The 24,110-nt window shown below is 33.7% G+C and overlaps 1 protein-coding gene across 1 annotated transcript; it reads right to left on the bottom strand.

The window, feature by feature from the left end:
• Positions 1 to 18,689: 18,689 nt before the first annotated feature.
• On the bottom strand, positions 18,690 to 23,870 carry LOC107762790 (homogentisate geranylgeranyltransferase-like). Its single transcript, XM_016581179.2, has 12 exons — positions 23,529 to 23,870; positions 22,913 to 23,175; positions 22,680 to 22,763; positions 22,429 to 22,503; positions 22,241 to 22,324; positions 21,543 to 21,632; positions 20,889 to 20,990; positions 20,668 to 20,763; positions 20,328 to 20,399; positions 19,107 to 19,202; positions 18,908 to 19,012; positions 18,690 to 18,825 (listed from the first exon to the last, which is right to left on the bottom strand). The coding sequence occupies exons 1-12, from the start codon at positions 23,575 to 23,577 to the stop codon at positions 18,784 to 18,786; spliced, it is 1,158 nt and encodes a 385-aa protein (XP_016436665.1). The 5' UTR covers positions 23,578 to 23,870; the 3' UTR covers positions 18,690 to 18,783.
• Positions 23,871 to 24,110: the final 240 nt, after the last annotated feature.

Below are 24,110 nucleotides of genomic sequence, written 5' to 3'. Positions count from 1 at the left end.
CAAAGCTGTCGTACCTCCTTTTTCCTCCCCCGCGGGGGTGCAGGGAGTTTTCTCCAATTAAAGGACAGTCGAAACGGGATTTGTTTGTTTGTTTCAGAGTCGCCACTTGGGAATTTTAAGGCGTCCCAAGTCACCAATTTTAATCCCTGAATCAAGGAGAATATGACTCTGTTTATTATTCTGCGAACCAGAAATTCTGAGTAAGGAATTCTGTTAATCCGGAAGAAGGTGTTAGGCATTTCCGAATTCCGTGGTTCTAGCACGGTCGCTTAACTGTTTTTATTCTTGGCTTAATTATCTCGATTTTACATTTTTTATTGCATGATTTTGTTATCGGTTCTGTTTAGATTGTTTACAATTAAAGACCCTTCTTCGAATCGAATCACGCATACGTGTATTCGTTTTATATATTATATTTTTTAACGTGAAAAATCGTGTCACGCGTACGTGTACACAATGATATTGATAATATATTTATTATAAAATAATTGTTTTTTTCGAAATTGTGTTTTAAATAAAATCAAGAACCTTCGCACTTTTTGTATGATTAAGTAGTGAACCGCACATCTCGGGTTTTATGAAATTTATTTAAGATCATCCGACGAATCTCTTTTTAATAAAAATTTACTCGAAGTTGCGCGAACGCATAATCCGAATTGCCTTTAGAAGTATAATCAAGTCACGCGAACGCATCCTTAATTATGCAAATATTCTTGACAGTAATATAAATTCTCTACAAATGTTTATTGCATCCATCTATTTTTAAATGTAAGAGTCATGGAGAATCACCGATTGGGATGCCACCAAATTTCTTGACAAAGAAATCAAAATTTATTAGGCGTTGCTACAAGTCTTATTTTACGCGTATGAATTATATACCTCAAAACTATTCAAATTTTAAAGAATTAATGATATGAAAAAGAAACAAACAACATGTAACTAAAAATACTACCATTTTTATCGTGGATACAACATTAATATATCAAAAAATCGAATCGCATTTAAAACTGGAAAAGGAATTAATTTGATAAACAAATTAATAGTTTCTGAAGAATTTTTATTGTTATATTTAATGCGAACTCTATTTCTACATATCCTTGACATAAAATGTTGCAATTTGTGCTTATAAATCCCATATCCTTCTCATATACTTGTTTTTAGTCCAAAGTTATAATTGTTTGGTTAATTTGTTTACAATGGTAGATAAGAATCAAGTTGATAAGAAAGAGAACTATTATACAAATTGATTCAATAAAATGCATCACATGCAATATAGTTGTACGTTTGAACCATTCCTAATATTCTAAACTCGTAACGAATTATATCAACTCACCTTTCACTTATGGTTATACATGTAACTGTTATCACGCCATGTACGAACAACATACAAATTTCATCAATCTAGCTTTAAATAAAATCGGACTTTTTTGACAAAATATGCTAGTAATGTAGTTTTTTGATACTTCCATACTATTCCATATTTAGCCAACAATATCATAAGATTTAATTAATGGCTAGCTTTCTGCCATGTTCCCTATCTTATAATTTGAATATAGCTATACTTAATGAAATTCTGAAATAAATAACATTATTACAAAGCTTATGCGAATTTCAAAGGATGATTAACTAACAGTTCTCACATCAAATGTAAGCTACTATATTAACCAGCTGAAACAAAACTGAAATTTAAACTAATAGATTTAAACGAGTAAAAGACATAATTATAATTCCGAACTTCATTTATTTGGCAATGTTGAAGCTTTCCACAACATGAGTCTAAAATATATACCTGATATTGGAAGCAAAAGAAAATGAAGATGAGAATCAGCAGCAGTAATAACAGTACAACAGCAACAACTGCCCAGCAACAGTAACAACCCAGTAACAGACCGGTGGAGTAGTAATCCCAAAAACAAAAGCTTTAAGCTTTAAATGAAACAACAACCATTAATACTAATTTCAAACAAAGAAAGAAAGCAGAAGATTTTTTAGTTTTTATTTATATTTTGAAAGCTTAAATATTTTTCGGAATTTTTCTCTCTTAAATGTTCAGCCCCTTTTTTTTCTCTTCTATTCTCTGTCCGTTTTTTCTCTCTATCTGTGTGTGTATTTTTTTCGTATCTCTTTTCTTCTTTTATTTCTCTAAAACTAAATTATAAAAATACTTAACTTATTATTAAGAACTAAATTAAGTTATAAAAGCGCAAATTAACTCCCAATAACAATTAACGCACAATTAAGTAATAATTAAGCATAAAATTGTATATTTGGATATTAAATGCTAAAAGTGCAAAAGATGCCTATTTTTGTAATTTTTAATTTTTGTAAACAAATTTAATTACTAACAATTGTAGAATTAAATCCTACATGCAAAATGCGACATATTTTGTATTTTTTATTAATTTAACAAATAAACATGCATAGACAAACATACAAATAATTATTCAAAATATCACAAAATTGGACACCAAAGCACACCAAGGAAAATCATTTTATTTTGAATTTTTTGGGAGTAATTCTCATATAGGGCAAAAATCACGTGCTTACAGCTGCCCCTCTTTGCCCGAAGACACGAAGGGTTTTCGTGCAAAGATAAAGCGAGCGATTTTTGCCCATCCGAGTACTCCGTGTGAAGCATTTTTTTTTTTGAAAAAGATTTGACCGAACCTTTGCTTCAAAGGTTTCCTACATATCCTGGGCTAAACAGGAATCAGGTCAATGTAGTTCGGGAAATTTTGGTAGTTGGGACTACCGTTGGACTGCACTGTTACTGTTGTTGCATGCTATTACTACTGCTTACCGATCTCCTTGTTACACCGTGCTTAAAAGAAAACAAGAAGCTAGGCTAGAGTACAATTTGTTTTTGTTGCCTTGCTTCCTTGTCTGCTTGCATTTCTTCCAGTGCTTTTCTTCTTTTGACACATGTACTTGAGTTTGTACTGTGACCTCTTGTTGCAACCTTCTGTTTCCAGGTGCCGGGGAATTTTATTGTTTCCTGCTGGGGATTCCTATTGTAACCCTCTGTTTTATTGTCCTCTGACTTGATCTTGAAATGTATGCCTCTGTTATCTGGGCGGGCTCCCAACTTCAATACTTGAAAATTAAAGACTTGAAATGTATGCCTCTGTTATCTGGGCGGGCTCCCAACTTCAATGCTTGAAATGTAAAGACTGAAATGTATGCCTCTGTTATCTGGGCGGGCTCCCAATTTCAACACTTGAAAATTAAAGACTGAAATGTATGCCTTTGTTATATGGGCGGGCTCCCAACTTCAATGCTTGAAATGTAAAGACTGAATGTATGCCTCTGTTCTATGGGTGGGCTCCCAACTTTAACAACTGAAATGTAAAGACTGAAATGTATGCCTCTGTTATCTGGGCGGGCTCCCAACATCAACAACAACTTTTAAAAATAAGCGCCATTCCTCTCTCCAGGCGGGCTCCTGACTTCAACAACAACTTTGAAAATAATCGTCATTCCTCTCTAGGCGGGCTCCTGACTTCAACCAATACATCGCCATTCCTTTCTTTAGGTTGGCAAGATTTCAACAACTTTTAAAAACGTCTTTCCTCTCTTCAGGCGGGCTCCTGACTTCAACAACAACTTTGAAAATAATCGCCATTCCTCTCTTCAGGCGGGCTCCTGACTTCAACCAATACATCGCCATTCCTTTCTTTAGGTTGGCAAGATTTCAACAACTTTTAAAAACGCCTTTCCTCTCTTCAGGCGGGCTCCTGACTTCAACAACAACTTTGAAAATAATCGTCATTCCTCTCTTCAGGCGGGCTCCTGACTTTAACCAATACATCGCCATTCCTTTCTTTAGGTTGGCAAGATTTCAACAACTTTTTAAAACGCCTTTCCTCTCTTCAGGCGGGCTCCTGACTTCAACAACAACTTTGAAAATAATCGCCATTCCTCTCTTCAGGCGGGCTCCTGACTTCAACCAATACATCGCCATTCCTTTCTTTAGGTTGGCAAGATTTCAACAACTTTTAAAAACGTCTTTCCTCTCTTCAGGCGGGCTCCTGACTTCAACAACAACTTTGAAAATAATCGCCATTCCTCTCTTCAGGCGGGCTCCTGACTTCAACCAATACATCGCCATTCCTTTCTTTAGGTTGGCAAGATTTCAACAACTTTTAAAAACGCCTTTCCTCTCTTCAGGCGGGCTCCTGACTTCAACAACAACTTTGAAAATAATCGTCATTCCTCTCTTCAGGCGGGCTCCTGACTTCAACCAATACATCGCCATTCCTTTCTTTAGGTTGGCAAGATTTCAACAACTTTTAAAAACGCCTTTCCTCTCTTCAGGCGGGCTCCTGACTTCAACAACAACTTTGAAAATAATCGCCATTCCTCTCTTCAGGCGGGCTCCTGACTTCAACCAATACATCGCCATTCCTTTCTTTAGGTTGGCAAGATTTCAACAACTTTTAAAAACGCCTTTCCTCTCTTCAGGCGGGCTCCTGACTTCAACAACAACTTTGAAAATAATCGCCATTCCTCTCTTCAGGCGGGCTCCTGACTTCAACCAATACATCGCCATTTCTTTCTTTAGGTTGGCAAGATTTCAACAACTTTTAAAAACGCCTTTCCTCTCTTCAGGCGGGCTCCTGACTTCAACAACAACTTTGAAAATAATCGCCATTCCTCTCTTCAGGCGGGCTCCTGACTTCAACCAATACATCGCCATTCCTTTCTTTAGGTTGGCAAGATTTCAACAACTTTTAAAAACGCCTTTCCTCTCTTCAGGCGGGCTCCTGACTTCAACAACAACTTTGAAAATAATCGCCATTCCTCTCTTCAGGCGGGCTCCTGACTTCAACAACAACTTTTAAAAATAAGCGCCATTCCTCTCTTCAGGCGGGCTCTTGACTTCAACAACAACTTTGAAAATAATCGCCATTCCTCTCTTCAGGCGGGCTCCTGACTTCAACCAATACATCGCCATTCCTTTCTTTAGGTTGGCAAGATTTCAACAACTTTTAAAAAGCCTTTCCTCTCTTCATGCGGGCTCCTGACTTCAACAACAACTTTGAAAATAATCGCCATTCCTCTCTTCAGGCGGGCTCCTGACTTCAACCACAACTTTTGAAAATAATCGCCATTCCTCTCTTCAGGCGGGCTCCTGACTTCAACCGATAAATCGCCATTCTATTCTTCAGGGGGGCTCCTGACTTCAACCAATACATCGCCATTCTATTCTTCAGGGGGGCTCCTGACTTCAACCAATACATCGCCATTCTATTCTTCAGGGGGGCTCCTGATTTCAACCAATACATCGCCATTCTATTGTTCAGGGGGGCTCCTGATTTCAACCAATAAATCGCCATTCTATTCTTCAGGGGGGCTCCTGACTTCAACCATTTTTTTTCAATTCAATTTTTTTTTTCATATTAATCTAGGAGAAAATTCATCAGACTAGATTTTGATCATAGGAGAAGAATCGTCAGACTAGGTCCATTTTGTTGTGATCTTAGGAGAAAGATTCATCCGACTAAGATTTTATTATATTATCTTGGGAGAAAAATTTCATCAGACCAAGATTTCTATCTTAGGAGAAAATTCACCGGACTAAGATTTGATATCTTAGGAGAAAATTTCATCGGACCAAGATTGTATCGGGAGGGAAATTCATCAGATTAGGACTTTTTATCCTAAGAGGAAAATGTAAAGATCAATGATTTGAGAAACCATCCTTCGTAATTTCTTCTTTTATTTTCTCCTTCCTTCGCTCTGCTTTGTTCTTGCTTGCTTGGGATAATACCACTGTGGGAGTCTCCTTTCTTCCCTCCTTCAAATTCAAATTTTTTTTTTTCAGAATTTATTTTCTCTCAACACTGCTGGGGATAAAAGTGTTATCTTCTTGGGATAACGTTGTTGAGGATAATGCTGCTGGGGAATTTTATCCCTTCAAATCGATGCTTCATTCTTCTGGAAGTTGCTGGGGATGATAATGGTTTTTGCTTTTCTGAGCAAAAATGTCATCCCTTTGTTCTGTCTGCTGGGGAACAACTTCTTTTATTAAAACTTGTTATGCTGGGGGTAAAACTGGTTCAAAGACCACTTCCCTTGAGACTGGTGCTATATTCATTCTACCCCGAATGAGTATCTGACTTCCAGAAAATTTTCCAAATGAAAGGAAAATTTTCTACCCCAGTTTGACATTCTCCCTTATGGCATGCATTTCTGTCATCAATGTCATTTCCTTTACCTGTTTCAAATTAAACAAAATTTGTTAGTTTAAAACGCGGTGGTTGGTTGTGATACTCCTACTGGGATGGTTTTTCCCTTTCTCCTTCCCTGCTCTGCGTTCCAAAACTTGTTGGGGATGATATTATTTGCTGGGGATAATCCTTTTCTGCTGGGGATATCCCTCTTATTTCGTGGCATGGCTCGGAAACTTGCATTTTCCCGACCTTTTAGTCTCGCATGAATTTCCAAAATCATGCTTATTGTTTTTCTTGTTTTGTCCACGGGCTCTGGTCTTGAGGTTTAATAACCTTTGATTTCGGCAAGGATATCCCTCTTGACACTCGTCAATCCTTTTGCTGGGGATATCTTTCTTGACACTGGCCTCGCGCTTGTTCCTTCCTGACTATATCACTTGGATGTACTAGTCAGATCTTATCTTGGAAAGCTGATGGTCTACTTTGAAGTCATTTCCCACTGGTCTTGACCAAACAGACTCTACTGGGGAAATTTCTATGAAAGGAAAAGATAAAAGGGAACAGAATAAAAGACAAAGGAAAAAATGACTCTTTAACAAAAGAAACTATAAATAAAAACCTATCAAACGAAAACACTGACTCTAATGGTCATGACATGCATATGTGGCATATCCTTCGTCATCAATCATCTTTCGAGGTCTTCCCTTGACTATCCCCCATCTGATTCCCAATCTTATTCGACTTGTAGTGCCCGAAGGGTTTTCACTATCAAGCCTCTCTCATTTTGGTTTTTCTCTCAGCTTGCATCACCTTATGGTGTCCGTAAAGATTTTCACCGATAAGACTCTCTCATTTGTATCACTTTCCAGCTGGGGATTTGGAGTGTTGCCGGTATGACTCTCTCTGCTGGAGATTAGAGTCCTTTCTGTTGTGGAACAGAATGTTATGTTCGCCGGTAAGATTCTCATTTGTCTGACTTGGCATCTTTTGCAGACTGATCAGAAGGTCTTTCTTTGGACCGTAATGTGGGTTTTTTGGATAGGCTTAGAAAGAAAGGGTATTAAAGGCTCAAAAACAAATCAATTTGGGGTTCAAAATTACAACCTTCGAAATCATATTTGTTTATAACAAGCGCAACCCTTGCCCCAGTTTCTTTCTTGGGGATTATTTATTTATTATTTATATTTTTTTTTAATTTTTTGTTACACTATGCACATCATGCACATTATGCACACTATGCACCCTATGGCCGAGCCGTGAGACGCCTACGTATCCTCTTTGAGGAATCAGGTCAAACGTAGTTCCCAATTCCTCTTTTTTATTTGACTTTCTTTTGTTTTTTTTTGTTATCATTTTTCTCTCATTTTTCGTTTTTTTTTACCTTCCAGACTCGTATTTCCTAGTCGTTGCTATTGATTCCGAACGAGGGGTATGAAAGAAAATAAATAAGGCTCAAAAGGGATAATGAAGGATAAAGTGTTTAGGTAGCAGAACAAAATGCCTTCGTCATTCTAGTCTTCAAAACATGCCAAGTGCAAACAGCACGATTGAACATAGGTTTATAGTCTCTTCCGATGGTGCTGGACTTGACAATTATGTTAAACACTTGCTTTTTCATTTGTCATTTCTAAAGCACTGCTGGACGACACTATCACTCTCATTCTCATGAACAACCCTCATGCCAATTTGGCGAACCCTGCATTTAACGGTTTTCTTTATGTTTTACTTGCCCCAATTCCACATGACTCGGGCTTCAAATAATTTCAAACCGTTCTTATTTCCTTTAAATGCTTTGATCACCTTCCCAGGGTTTTATGATTAACTTTAAAGACTAGGCCCAAATTGTGTGCGCATGTCATGTCACTGGAATCGGCGCTGAATAAAAAATAATAAAAGGACTAAACAAAAAGATGTCTGGAAATAATAAAAGACTGGCTTTTGTATTAGACTACCGGCGAAATGGTTTGAATAATAAAACAAACAAAACAACCAGAATAAAATCCTAACACAACCTCGACAAAACTTAAACAAACTGATATGACAAACTGGAAAGATAAGAAGGTTTGACACAAGACAATATTCGGATTACAACCCTAATAATAATCCGGACAATAGAAATGACAACAAAATAAACCACCAACAGCTTCTCTCTTGCTGACCAAGGAACGGAGCGTCCTCCCATTTTATCAAAATTGGCATCTTAGCCACTAAGCTTTGCATTCGTATTGCCAAGACCATTATCAGCTTCCACATCATCAACCTCCGTCAACAAGTTCTTGATAGGGTTCGAGTGCTCCATGTCACTGTTATCGATCACAATCCGCCCTTCTTGGATCATTTTCTCTACTTCCTTTTTCAAATTACGACAACTCTCAATGTTGTGCCCTATGACATTGGAGTGGTACGCGCATCGCGTTGCCGGATCAAAGTTTCTTGCATGTGGATCTGGAGTATATGCGGGGAGCGGTTCAATCAAGCCAGCATGCTTTAGCCTTTCAAACAAACTTGCATAAGATACTCCGATAGGGGTGAGAGCCTTTCCTCGTTTCAGCAACCTTTCGTTCCTAAATGCTTGATTGGGCCGGAAACCTGATCCAGGGGGCTTCCGGTAGGCTTGTGAGGGTGGATAGGCCTTCTGTGGAGCTAGGTATTTGGAAAGTGAAGCCCGTCTTTGGGAATCTCGTGGAGAGAAGTAGCATTGGGGAGGGGAGTAGCGTGGACGAGTGATGGAGCTACTCGGGTAGCTAGGAAAGCTGTCATAAGTGGGTTGGGATGGAGAGTATGGGGGATGGGTAATGCCAGAGTTTGAAAAGCTTGGCGGTGGTGGGGGTGGTGCTTTCCCAGTTATCCATGCCTGATACATGTCTGCCACATGTTGTCTCAGCATTTTCACTTCTTCTACCAACCCGTTGTTCTGTTCGACCAATTGTTGTCGGTCATCAGTACCGACCCACCCTGTTCTGAGGTTCTGTGTCATTTGCTTTGCAGGGAGGAGTTACCACAACCAACGACTTTTCTATATATGAATACAGCAAAGGGAAGCCATCACGTTAGTGTCAGGGCATTTGACAGATAATCATATATTAGAGATGCAATGCACCTAAGCAGTTAAACCGTTCTATCAGAGATGCGATGCACTTGCGCTTTCCTTTATTTTTTCTTTCTTCCCTTTTTTTCTTTTTCAGTGGTGGTCGAATTTTATGGAGATTGCCTACGTATCATGACCCCGCATGAATCAGACCTCGCGTAGTTCGGACCAATAAAAGATAAACAATACTAATCATTTTTTCAATTTTCATATTAAAATAAACTGGGTTTCAAAGGTTTGAAGATGACCTACAAACTCGAAAATCAAATAACCCACATATTCTAATTAAAAGATTTATAACCTCAAAACAAAAAAGGCCAGCTTCCTTTCCCCGTATGACAAATGCAACCAAACGACTATTTTTGCAAATGTGGCCCCTTCCAAATCTTACATGAATTTTGTGGCCGGGGAGGATTATTTTGACACTTTACAAACTTGTCCGTTCTTTTACGAAAATAACCTTTTGACAATTGAAAGATACTCTAAGGCTATTTCGGCAAGAACGGTTTTAAGACGCGGCCGAAGCTGGCTCGGCTTTATTTTGACCAAAAATTCAAATGGTATTCACCTAACCGCTGATTCTTTGTTGTTTTTTTTTCAAATTACAATAAAAATCGGGTGTTGCAAACACGGCCCTTCAGCACCTCGGGGACGAAGATTTTTAAGGCTGTGTGGGTCAACTAGACCAAAAATCCTAAACATGACCCAAAAAGTGGCTGTTTATGCGAAGTCAGCCTTCCGGCGTCCCTTTCGGGAACATTCGGCTATTTTTGACAAAAACAGCACCACCCTGACTTATTTATGACTCTTTTTATCATTTTTCAAAAATAGAAAACTCAACATTGCAAACACGGTCTTTCAACGTCTCGAGGACGAAGATTTTTAAGGCTGTGTGGGTCAACTGGACCAAATCTTAAACATGACCCAAAAAGTGGCTGTTTATGCAAAGTCAGCCTTCCGGCGTCCCTTTCGGGAACATTCGGCTGTGTCTTGACAAAACAGCGTCACCCAACTTCTTTATTAAATTTGACATATATTTTTTTGGCTATTTTTTTTTAGCAAAAAGGGAGGCTGGACACTGCCCGACTTATTTATGACAAAATTAAAATTTTGACACGTTTTTTATTTATTTATTGGTTTTTGGCTATTTTAGCAAAAAAGGGGGGTTGGACCCGATGAGGGTTGCCTACGTATCTCACATCCGGTGAGAATCAAACCCGCGTAGTTCGGGCAGGTCATGAATAAAGTAAGTAAACTAATTTTAAATTATTATTATTTTGAATTTGTAAAAGAACTGCTTTGAAAGAAGAAATGAAGTATATATATTTTTTTTGAATTTTTGATTGATTTTCTTTTTGAAAGAAAGACTTCTAAGAATTCCTTTTCTTTTGATTTGAACTTTGAGAATTTCAAAAGTAAAAGGAAGATATTTTTTGTTTGAATTTTTATTTGTTTTCTCTTATTCTAAAGAAGAAAGAAAATATTTTTTGGAATTTTACCTCTAATAAAAGAAATGCTTTCTAATTTTTTTTTTAATTTTGAATTTTCTTTTCAATTTTTAAAGAAGAAGGAAAATATTTTCGGATTTGTTTTATTTTTTTATATATATTTTTTTATAATTAAAAAGACTTTCTAAAGAAATCAATAATGGAAAATATTTTTGGATTTTTTGTTTTGAAAATTGGGAGTCTAAAAAAAACTTTTTTAGACTTTTTGGCAGGACAAATATTTTTGCAACAAATAAAGATATATATACATTTTTTGGAAATAAAGAAAAACTTTTTGGATTTTTATATATATATATATTTGCAACAAATAATAAAACCACTTTCAACGCCCGACTCTTTTTATTTTATTATTTTTATTTTTATTTTGGCATCTAAACAAATAAATAAATAAAAACCCATTTTAAAAACAATACTCTTTTTCATTTTTATTGCAAGACAAACTATTTTTTTTTTTTTTTTCTAATTTGTTTTTTTGAAAAACAAGACAGAACAACAACTCTTTTTTTTCTATTTTTCCTTTGCTTTTAATAAAACAAACTAATAAGACATTTTTTTTTCATTTTCTCAAAATTTCGGCAGAGTTTTGACAGTATTTGGGCATTGGTTTCTTTTTTCAAAAATAAACAATCAATTCCCTAACCGCTATTTCTTTTTTTTTTTTCAATTTCAAAATATTATTCCTGATATTCAAAAGTCAGTCAACACACAAATTCGGATCAAATAAATGCGCAAGTAGCAGCAAGTAAGATGCATCAGGATGGTCATTTTTTTTGGTACACCTGTCCTAGACAGACCCAACCCCTGTGTTGAGCCTCCAAAGTCAAATGCACGTGATGCAAACAATCGCTACTACTAGGAATCCGGCATGAAGCTGAGTTATTCTAAGTGAAAAAACCTGAGGCATATTGTTCTAGCCCTGGCTCACCCAAGTGGACAGCTTGAGCCGAAGTGGGGGCAACGTACCGGGAGCACAAAAGTCTGTCCGGCCTAGTTACTTGTCCCAATTTCGTCTTATTTGGTATGACTTCTAACAGAAAGGTGGGCCACGCGCACGTGTACACCATAAGTTCAGAAGACTCAGAAAGACGAAGGGTTTCGTAGCAGTTGTATATACACAATTCAGATAATATTAAAGCGGTAAAAGCATCATTTAGCACATTAGGCATATATCATGTAAAAAAAAATAAAGCCAACTATAACAATTATTTTAAGCTCGAATTCTTGAACCCTGAACCAGTGGTTCTGGGTTATTATCCTCCCCAGCAGAGTCGCCAGAGCTGTCGTACCTCCTTTTTCCTCCCCCGCGGGGGTGCAGGGAGTTTTCTCCAATTAAAGGACAGTCGAAACGGGATTTGTTTGTTTGTTTCAGAGTCGCCACTTGGGAATTTTAAGGCGTCCCAAGTCACCAATTTTAATCCCTGAATCAAGGAGAATATGACTCTGTTTATTATTCTGCGAACCAGAAATTCTGAGTAAGGAATTCTGTTAATCCGGAAGAAGGTGTTAGGCATTTCCGAATTCCGTGGTTCTAGCACGGTCGCTTAACTGTTTTTATTCTTGGCTTAATTATCTCGATTTTACATTTTTTATTGCATGATTTTGTTATCGGTTCTGTTTAGATTGTTTACAATTAAAGACCCTTCTTCGAATCGAATCACGCATACGTGTATTCGTTTTATATATTATATTTTTTAACGTGAAAAATCGTGTCACGCGTACGTGTACACAATGATATTGATAATATATTTATTATAAAATAATTGTTTTTTTCGAAATTGTGTTTTAAATAAAATCAAGAACCTTCGCACTTTTTGTATGATTAAGTAGTGAACCGCACATCTCGGGTTTTATGAAATTTATTTAAGATCATCCGACGAATCTCTTTTTAATAAAAATTTACTCGAAGTTGCGCGAACGCATAATCCGAATTGCCTTTAGAAGTATAATCAAGTCACGCGAACGCATCCTTAATTATGCAAATATTCTTGACAGTAATATAAATTCTCTACAAATGTTTATTGCATCCATCTATTTTTAAATGTAAGAGTCATGGAGAATCACCGATTGGGATGCCACCAAATTTCTTGACAAAGAATTCAAAATTTATTAGGCGTTGCTACAAGTCTTATTTTACGCGTATGAATTATATACCTCAAAACTATTCAAATTTTAAAGAATTAATGATATGAAAAAGAAACAAACAACATGTAACTAAAAATACTACCATTTTTATCGTGGATACAACATTAATATATCAAAAAATCGAATCGCATTTAAAACTGGAAAAGGAATTAATTTGATAAACAAATTAATAGTTTCTGAAGAATTTTTATTGTTATATTTAATGCGAACTCTATTTCTACATATCCTTGACATAAAATGTTGCAATTTGTGCTTATAAATCCCATATCCTTCTCATATACTTGTTTTTAGTCCAAAGTTATAATTGTTTGGTTAATTTGTTTACAATGGTAGATAAGAATCAAGTTGATAAGAAAGAGAACTATTATACAAATTGATTCAATAAAATGCATCACATGCAATATAGTTGTACGTTTGAACCATTCCTAATATTCTAAACTCGTAACGAATTATATCAACTCACCTTTCACTTATGGTTATACATGTAACTGTTATCACGCCATGTACGAACAACATACAAATTTCATCAATCTAGCTTTAAATAAAATCGGACTTTTTTGACAAAATATGCTAGTAATGTAGTTTTTTGATACTTCCATACTATTCCATATTTAGCCAACAATATCATAAGATTTAATTAATGGCTAGCTTTCTGCCATGTTCCCTATCTTATAATTTGAATATAGCTATACTTAATGAAATTCTGAAATAAATAACATTATTACAAAGCTTATGCGAATTTCAAAGGATGATTAACTAACAGTTCTCACATCAAATGTAAGCTACTATATTAACCAGCTGAAACAAAACTGAAATTTAAACTAATAGATTTAAACGAGTAAAAGACATAATTATAATTCCGAACTTCATTTATTTGGCAATGTTGAAGCTTTCCACAACATGAGTCTAAAATATATACCTGATATTGGAAGCAAAAGAAAATGAAGATGAGAATCAGCAGCAGTAATAACAGTACAACAGCAACAACTGCCCAGCAACAGTAACAACCCAGTAACAGACCGGTGGAGTAGTAATCCCAAAAACAAAAGCTTTAAGCTTTAAATGAAACAACAACCATTAATACTAATTTCAAACAAAGAAAGAAAGCAGAAGATTTTTTAGTTTTTATTTATATTTTGAAAGCTTAAATATTTTTCGGAATTTTTCTCTCTTAAATGTTCAGCCCCTTTTTTTTTCTCTTCTATTCTCTGTCCGTTTTTTCTCTCTATATGTGTGTGTATTTTTTTTCGTATCTCTTTTCTTCTTTTATTTCTCTAAAACTAAATTATAAAAATACTTAACTTATTATTAAGAACTAAATTAAGTTATAAAAGCGCAAATTAACTCCCAATAACAATTAACGCACAATTAAGTAATAATTAAGCATAAAATTGTATATTTGGATATAAATGCTAAAAATGCAAAAGATGCCTATTTTTGTAATTTTTAATTTTTGTAAACAAATTTAATTACTAACAATTGTAGAATTAAATCCTACATGCAAAATGCGACATATTTTGTATTTTTTATTAATTTAACAAATAAACATGCATAGACAAACATACAAATAATTATTCAAAATATCACAAAATTGGACACCAAAGAAAACCAAAGAAAAATCATTTTATTTTGAATTTTTTGGGAATAAACCCCTATGGTCTTCATTTTTTTTATTTATAGTGAGATAATAAATTTATGCGTTGACATTAGGTCTTCCTCCATATCGGATAAATTTATTATGAACTCACTGGCTATAGTTACTAGTTATTGATAACCAGTATTAACTCTCCATCTGAGCTTAAAGGGTTGAATCAATTTTGTAACTACAATACAATCATGATTAAGTGGTGATAGAAATATATTTCTATGGTCTTCCACTATTAATTTCAAGTAAGTAATAAATTTATGCGTTGACTTTAGGTCTTCCTCCATATCGGATAAATTTATTGTAAGCTCACTAGGTGAAATACTAGCAATTGATATCGTGTACTTACTCTCCATCTGAGTATACATGTTGGATCAATGAAACTAGAGCTATTAAAAATGATGTTCACTTGACTTAAATTAACAGTATACTCTCCATCTGAGTTGGGTCTGTTTTAATTATTGGAGTGAATAATCTGGCATTGCATATGTATGTTGCATGAGTAGTTCTTTCCCATCGAAATTGCTATTCAAGATGCATGACATATATGTGTAGTGTGTTTTAAAATTTTTGTATTAAAAAGTTATATACAATTGACTGAAAATAATAGTATGCTCTCCATCTGAGTTGGTTCTATTTATTTTTGGATTGTATAATTCTTGCATTATATAACATACTTTGCATGAATAATTCTTTTCCCATCGAAATTTATTATTCCAGATGCATGTATGTATATAAATATTGAATGCAGTCTGAATTTTACTATTCAGTGTTTTGACTTATTATGATCTATTTAATATTTTTATCTCAACTCCACAATGATTTTATGCAATTTGTCGTATTACTTGTTAAAATTTTCTTTTAGTGATAAGGCATTAATTTTAAGGATGCAATATATGTACTTTTGTTAGAAGGAATTTAATTCCGGTTTCTGGGCAAAATAAGAGATGGATATTTGTTTTATTTTTCGAATAACTCTTGAGTTATTGAGCTTAATAAACACTTTATCTCTTGTGGTACATGAATGCATGACCTTGTTATTATATATTGATGTCTCTCCTGAACAGAATAATATTAGTCTACCTCATAAGAGAATATGTTCTTCAAAATTTAGTAAAACTTATCTGTGCACTTTTATCTAAGTCATATTAATCTGGATAGGATTTCAAGTTGGTCAAGTATGTACCTTAAGGTTCATTGAAAGTAGAGGCACTACCAACTTGTGGATCCTGTTTGGAAGGAAATTTGACTAAAAGATGTTTCCCTTTAAAAGGAAATAAAACTAGTGATAAGCTAGAATGAATCCTTTCTGATTTGTATGGTTAAATGAACATACTCGTAAGAGATAGATTTTGAGTATTTTATGACGTTCATAAATGATTACTCAAAATATTAATATATTTATTTGATGCACTGTAAGTCTTAATGAATTAAGTAATTCAAGGTTTTTAAGACTTGAAATAGAGAAGCACCAAAGAAATATATTAAGTTACTACAATTTGATTGTAGTGGCGAGCATCTCTCTAAAGAGTTTTTTAGTTACATATCAGAATAAGGATTACATCTCAATTGACTACACCGTAAACTCCATAATAGAGTCGTGTAGTAGAAAGAAGAAATAAGTCTCTTTTGGATATGGATAGACTAATGACGTGTTATTCAGATTTGCCTTATTTATTTTTGGAATATTTCCTGGAAACTTCAAATTACATTCTGAATTTAGTTCCTTCTAAGCTAGTACCTGGGACATCTATAGAACTGTGGACTGAATGTTAGCTTTGTCTGTGACATGTTCAGATATAGGATTATCCCGCATATGTGCTGAAAGGGAAAGCAGATATGTAAGTTGGAACTAAGGATGGATAGGTGCATGTTTATCGAATATCCAAGAAAACGAATGAAGCTTTATTTTATTGTCCTAAAGAAAACAAGGCAATTGTTAAAACAAATGCATTTTTCTAGATAAGGACTGTTTAATAAAACATGTTCCTAGAAGTAAACTATTTTTACAGGAACTGGGCAAAGAAATAACTAGATGTTCAAGAACATCAAAACCCACACGTCAGAATTGACGTTCCATTGCATTTAAGTAGTGGGAGAACGTTAATAGACATAATATGCCTTTATCGAGTGGGAGTGATGTTTGAACATTGAACACTATAGTAAGAAGTCACTAATATTTCAATGTCGTGAGGTAACGAAGGTAATATTAGTGGTACTTCGTCTTAGTGGGAGAAAGCTAAAGAAAATTATAGTTCGGTGTTCATTCTTAGGATAGTTTCGGTAACAGGATCTCTGAAGAGTTTAATACCAAACTAGATAATTACGACAAAGTACTGCTGGACAAATATTGCATCAGATATAACTTGGCAAGATTCTTTAACAAAACCTTATTTGGTGAAGACTTTTAATAGTCATGTAAAAGAATGTCCGAGAAAGTTGTAGATGCATGGTTATGAGTCTAAGTGGGAGATTGTTGGGGCATATACTATTAACCATGCATTTGGATATAGTATATTCTAATAATTATCATGGTTAAAAGTCTAAGTGGGAGATTGTTGAGATATATACTATTAACCATGAGTTTGGTTTAGATATAGTATTTATTATGAAATAATTGTTTATTCAGTTTTAATAAAGTTTTAAATAGATCATATAATAGTCTGTGTCCTTTGCTTATATAGTAGATGATTTAGTGTATAGAGTTTAGCTTATACACGGAAGATTAAATCATCGGTTCTTATAAGTATAAAGTTTGAGTTCACAATCTAATGATGGAATTGGACAAACCATCAGGAATGATTGTAGCACAAGATTAAATATAATTAATCTTGATTATGGGAATGGTTTAATTCCAACTTCTTGTGCTAGTACATTTTGTATGTATTGAACGGACCAGGTAGAGATAAGTATTTTATACTGACTTAATAAAATAAACTCTCTAGCCATTAAATGTACTTATACTCTTAATCTTGATATAATTATTATTAGTTGTGTATATTATTATTGTTTTGATTTATTAAAAGGCGAGATTCTTTCGTGGGTCAATATGCCTGGTAAATTGGATAATAATAATATACATTGGCGAAGTAATAGTTAGTTGATGGAATCCATGTCTCGGTTTAGAGATTGATGATATACCTTTATGAAAGCTTATAAGTTTGCATGTGTAAACCCTGCCGGTGGATTTTGTATCCGACACATGAAATAAGTTAAGCGAAAGTCTAAAGGAAATAATCAATAAATTAAATCGTCAGTAATTTAATTTAATTGATTCGTATCTGAATCTTAACATGGGGAGTTAAATAAGATTTAATGGATGAATTTTGAAATTGAATAAGGAGTGTAATTACGAATTTTTAGTGGAATAATTCGTAATTAATTATGGTGGATATTAATTTCGAAAATTACAAATTAATTCCATAATTGGAAGCCTTGTTAATTAAATTCTGTGGTCCCTACTGTGCCTAAATAATAGGAAATAAAGGAATCCTTTTTCTGGTGGAAAAGAAAACCTAACAGGTTTTGGAAAAGGGTCTTAACCCTTAAAACTTGTGCTATAAATACATAAGGTTTTCCACCTAGAGGGATGAGTACATGGTGGCTGAAATTTTCAGCCAAATTTTCCTAGAAATTTCGCCCACACGAAATTGCTATTTTCGGGTATTATTTGGGTAACACAGTAGAAGACCGTGGAACGTTCGAGGATCACGATTGTGCGGGTGATGGAGATTCCATTGAGAAGTTATGGAACTGAAGGCTCACGTGGTAGAAGAGATATGTTCACGCTTCAAGAGGTAACCCGTGGAATCCCGTTTATGCTAGTTGTCCAAATTACATGTGATTTTGATACTGGGATTGCTTCCGCTGCATATAATAATCCATCAACAAGCTATTCCTTTAACTGTTACAATAATCAATAATTGATAAGTACTACTTGATAAGATACTTTGAGAACGCATGGTTTAATTGAAAATTTGTAATTGAGACTTCAAGGACTTGAAACTGCACTAATCCAATAACACAAGGACCAAAAGTGCAACTCGAAATATAAACTCTTACCAGTAATGTTGGGATATATACTATTAACCATGCGTTTGGTTTAGATATAGTATTTATTATGAAATAATTAGGACAACAAATTAGACCTCAAACAGCAGAAGGAAAATCACATTCCAATAGGAACTCATATTTCCCTAATTAATACGCCATGTTTAATCTGCCTCCTTAGCGAAAGAAGGGAATGGGAAGGTACTCGGCATAGAATAGCTGCATTAGTGAAAAATAGGAATATAATTAGGTTTTAAACTTATATTAAAGCTATTATGCAAAAAGAAAAGGAGAGAGTTACCTTCCATATTAACATATAAAAAGAAGTAACTGATACTTGACTTGTTATATCGACCGATTGTGCTTGAAATAATAGAAAGCAAGCAAGTAAAAAATGCCCTAAAACCTGCATTACGTGTTCATGTATTATTTTATGAGTATATATAGAGAGAGAGTTGATGTATCAAGGAAATAAAAAAGAAGTAAAAATATAGACATACAGTGACAAGCCTGCTGAAAAGGGAAGAAGAAGTAGCTCCAATCACCATAGCAACTCCATATGCAGCAACAAGTAAGCTAATACATAGCCAAAACACCTTTTTTTTTTGCATGAAAACAACACATTTTAATTAGATTTGTATAGTGATTAGTAAAGAAAATAACAACAACAACATACTCAGTGTAATCCCGCATATATAGTGGGATCTGGGGAGCAGAGGCGGCTGAACCCCAAGGCACGTAAGGCAAGGGCTTTAGGCCCCATAAATTTGAAGGCCCCACTTTTTAGTAGTTTTAAGTTTATATATTTATTTTCCTTTTAGAAAATTTAAGTATTTAATGTGAACCGCTATAATTTTGTTGTGGAAAAGGAAAATAAAAGTTTACTTTTACCGTTATTGCATATTGGGGATATAAATTGTTACTTTTTATCGTCTTTGCCTTTTTGGGATTGACTTCTTTTTTTTTCGTATTTTTTCACAACTACAAAGTTGAGACCTTCTTGCCTTCTTCTTTTCTACGTTAAAAGCTTTATGATAATTCTTACTCCTTCTTGTCAAAAGAACTACAAGACTCTTATGATCCTTCTTTGTGGATAAAATACAAAGTTGGTAAGTAAAAAAATTTTAATGATAACTTTTCAAGCATTTCTTTTTCTACATATTGTACTTGGAACTGATTTTCTACAAGAATGATTTTACAGGTTTTCAAACACAAAAGTATTAACAAGTTATTTGGGATCAACTTATCAATTGAATAAGGTTCTATTGTTCTAACCTTTGGCTATTTTTTTTAATCTAAAATCTGTCATTTTTTATATTTTTACTTTATAGATATACTGTTATTTTTTGTTATTTACTAGAGTTTACATATGTCTACTAGAAAATATGAATTCCGATTATGTAGAACTTCAAAAAAAGAGAAGAGTTTAAACTTTAAATTAACTTTTTTAATTCGTCTAAAAAAAATAGACTTTAAATAAAATACATATAATTTTTTTTAAAGGAACTTAAGGCCCTCGTTACAGTTTGGCTTTAGGCCTCGAACTGTATTGAGCCGCCTTTGCTGGGAGATAATATATACGCAGATCTTATCATTACCTCGAGACGATAGGAAAGAAAGAAAAAAGAAAAAGAAAAAGGGGGAGAGGGAGAAGAGTTCTTGCAATTGAGCTAATGTTGTAAATTGTGTTAATATATGAGATAAAAATAATATTTACTAACTCTTTCTTGGCCAAGCCTCACACTGAAAGATTGGATTCCAAAATCTCTATCACCATCCACATCAGGTATGTCCTAGCAAAATTAGTATAATCACAAGGTTTAGTATCAAACTGACAACTTTTGGATCACCTAATGCACAAATTTGAGGTAGCTATTTATACGCACTCAATATTTATATCAAATTAAACAATTAAATGAGAATATATATCAGTCAATCATTGCTATATGACAAACACATGTATAGAGAATGCACATATTATATTTATTAATTTCGTGTAAACGCGACTAAGTTTTCCCTCAAATTAGAATATTCGAATTTGGGGATTTTAATGAAAATTACCTTAAACAGTGCAATGACAGCGGTGAAGATACCCATAAAAGTGACAGCAAATACCAGAGATCTTGTATAGAGCATAGGCCTAACGAGCACATACTTCTACATAAAGAAGGTTATAAAAAATTTAATTAGATAAATTATTTCATAATATATTTTCACAAGAAGTGACAAGTTGATAGCAATTAGCGACATTAATAAACATAGGACTATCTGAAAATTATTACCTGAATATGTGCAAAGAAAGCAAACTGAACAACGATAGCCCTCACAACCATAATGCATATTGCAGCCAAGGCTGCATTTCTTTTCCATCTAAGTAAAGGTAACTTCAAAACAAAACTGGATAGAGTCAGAAATAATATTTTTATTATATTTTAAAATTTTAAATTGAGTCAAGGATCTTCCGAAAATAGTCTCTCTACCTACTTCAGGTAGGGGTAAGGATGCGTACATCCTACCTCTCCAGAACCCCTTGCGGGAATACACTAGGTATGTTGTTGTTGTTATTAAAAATTTAAACCTATTTGTTGTCATTCAATGAAATAATTCTAACATATATTATTTGCTAGTCTTTCCGAATTTTGAAGTGTGTTTAGAAAGAGGAATTAATATACATGGTAGCCATGTGCATGAAGTATCATGTGCTTACATAGAGTTTGGAGAAGGGCCGCACGCTAAGGGATGTAATATAAGCACCCTACCCTAACGCAAACATAAATGGTTGATTTTACGAATAATTTTACATTTACTATAAGGCTACGAAAGACGTATTAATGTAAGTTGATAAATCAAAATTGTTTATCGAATCTACCATTGAGAAGAGAAAGACTAACAATTAGGATGAAAGGAAATATGGTAAGGTGAAGTGCCAAAATTACCTCTATAGAATAAGCACTGCCAAGAAAAAAGCTAACAATGAGAGCAGCTAACAATGGTGGAGATTGAAACTTAATTCCCATGCCAAAACTCTGCAAAACGTTTGGCTCATTAGTTATATTTACTCCTTGATTTTAGATGCAGAAAACTTGGTATAAGAAAAATAAAAAAGACACCAAATTATGTAGGTAATTACTACTAATTAGTACTCTTTGCATTCCAAATATTGTGAAAAGAATTTGTTTTTGGTACCTAAAATATTTTAAACTTTGGCTGCTATCTTGAAGTTCGGAATCCATCCATCCAAATTAATGTTTACCTTTAATTAGCAAGGAGAAATTTAGTAATATTATACTCAGAATTGAATAATATGGGATCTACTTCTTTTCTTTTATATATGCAACTATTTCCTCTTCATTTCTTTCAAAAAGTCGAAACTCTTATCTCCGATGTTTGTTAAACAAACGTGATATTATTTAATTTTTCGACTTCTAGTGATTAAGTTAAGTTAACTAATACATTTAGTTTGGACTAAGAATAAGATGTATAGTTGTACATTAGAACTTTAATTTAATCAGTTTTGTAGTCATGTTTAGCAAGTATTTAGTTATGCATAACCAACTATAGATTTAAAGATTCATTTATATATGGTCAATCAATAATAAAAATGGTGGAGGATTTTAAGGAGGAAATTACAAACCACAATTAAGGAGGTGATAACTATTGCTATGCCTAGTTCCATTGAAATTTCTCCAGAAGCTAGTGGCAAATTTGGTTTGTTCACCTGGATCATAAATAAAAGTTACTTCCCTCTTAACATATGAAAAAGAAAGATTTATGATTTAAAAAAAAAGAAGCAAGGAAAATAAAAATAATAATTTAGATTACCTTGTCAATTTCCACATCAAAAATTTGATTTAATCCTACCACATAAACGTTCATTAAAAGAGAAGGAATTAAGGCCTACAACGAGTACACAAACAGCAAGTTAATTAAGAAAAACAAAAAGGACATATAGCCATTTTTGGTTTTCTAGATATGTTTTTAAAATAAACCAAATGCGAAAAGTAAATGAAAAAATCATTTTACGTAAAAAATATAAGTATCTTATGCCCAAACAAAAAAGAACCTAGTCTTACCTTCAATAATCCCACAAAAAATGTGGGAGAAATATCTGCTAACGATTTTGTTGGAAGAATAGAAACTGAACTGATCCCTATTATCTGGGAATTAAAAAACAAATATATATATATAAAAAAAAGATCATCAACATCAACACCAACATAAATGTAAACAATCAAGAACGTAAATAGAATTACCATTTTTTTCCTCAAAAAAAGGTTGAAAATAAAAGGCAAATTAAGTAACTTACTGTTCCAAATATTGTGTGTGGGCGAGAAAATTGGTATAATGCATTCAATTGCTTCCAAAAACCATCTTTAGAAGAGATTTCACAATGTCCTGATGAGGCTGCACTTATATACCCTTTTGATATATTATGGCTTTTGAATATTTTGTCACTTGTATTCTTCCTTGTGTTTATCCTGTCAATTGAGTTCACAAATTTTGGGAAGGACAATCTCCTTTGATGAATAATCCTAGCATTTTCCACTTGTTCTGATGCCCCTTCAAGTCCTATATATATACACACACATGAATTATTAGACCTTATTTGTTCCAGCTCAGTATCAAGGTCTCTCGATCACTAATTCATTCAAGAAAACAATAAAATTGATGGAAAATGGAGTATAAAATACCAAAAAACTTTCTTTTTTTAAACAAAAAAAAAAAAAGAAGAGAGATTCAGTGTATGCAGACCTTATTGTAACCTTAACCTTGTGAAGGTAGAAAGGTTATTTCTGATATACCATCAACAAACCATTCTTTTTTTTTTTTAAATTCATTTCAAATGTATGATGAACAATTTTGAAAATTAACCATTGAACTAATAGAGATCGAAATTGGTAAAAAGAGATAGAGATATGTACCTTTTGTGAGTGATGGAAATTGACAAGAGCAAGGATGTAAATGGAGCATTTTTGTGATTCTTTAAACCCTTTCTCCAAACAAAGCACAAAAATTAAATCCACACACCACTCACTAAAAATTGAAAAAACAACGTTGGAAATTCCTCCATATATATATATATATTTGTAACTGAAGAAGAAAGTGATCTGCGGCTATTCAAATTGGGATTTGATTGGCATTTGTCACAATTGATGTTACATTTGGCATAGTTGTTTTGTTCGTCTCTTCAGTGTCACAAACCCTGTTGCTTGTTGCCTCTTGGCATACTTTTTTCATAATTGTAATCTAACCTAATTGTTGGTTTTTATTTATGGGTAAAAATGGAGGTCAATCTTTTTCAATTTGGTCCTTCTTTTAAGGAAATTTTGCATCTTCTAGCGCAATTAATTACATATTACGCAATTAATTTTTTCCCCACCACCCCCCCCCCCACCCCCCCACAAAACTATAAATTTAGATATATATATATATATATATATATATATATATATATATATATATATATATATATATATATATATATATATATATATATATATATA

This window comes from Nicotiana tabacum, chromosome 1 (genome assembly GCF_000715075.1).
Source record: "Nicotiana tabacum cultivar K326 chromosome 1, ASM71507v2, whole genome shotgun sequence".
Classification (NCBI taxonomy): Eukaryota; Viridiplantae; Streptophyta; class Magnoliopsida; order Solanales; family Solanaceae; genus Nicotiana; species Nicotiana tabacum.
This window is presented reverse-complemented; position numbering and strand designations above follow the sequence as displayed.

Coding starts and splice junctions, on each gene's coding strand:
- LOC107762790 (XM_016581179.2), bottom strand. CDS start 23,577: ATGCTCCATTTACATCCTTGCTCTTGTCAATTTCCATCACTCACAAAA. Junction 22,325..22,428: donor TTGATGTGGAAATTGACAAG/GTAATCTAAATT, acceptor TTTATGATCCAG/GTGAACAAACCAAATTTGCC. Junction 19,203..20,327: donor TGAGGCTTGGCCAAGAAAGA/GTTAGTAAATAT, acceptor CAAAAAAAAAAG/GTGTTTTGGCTATGTATTAG.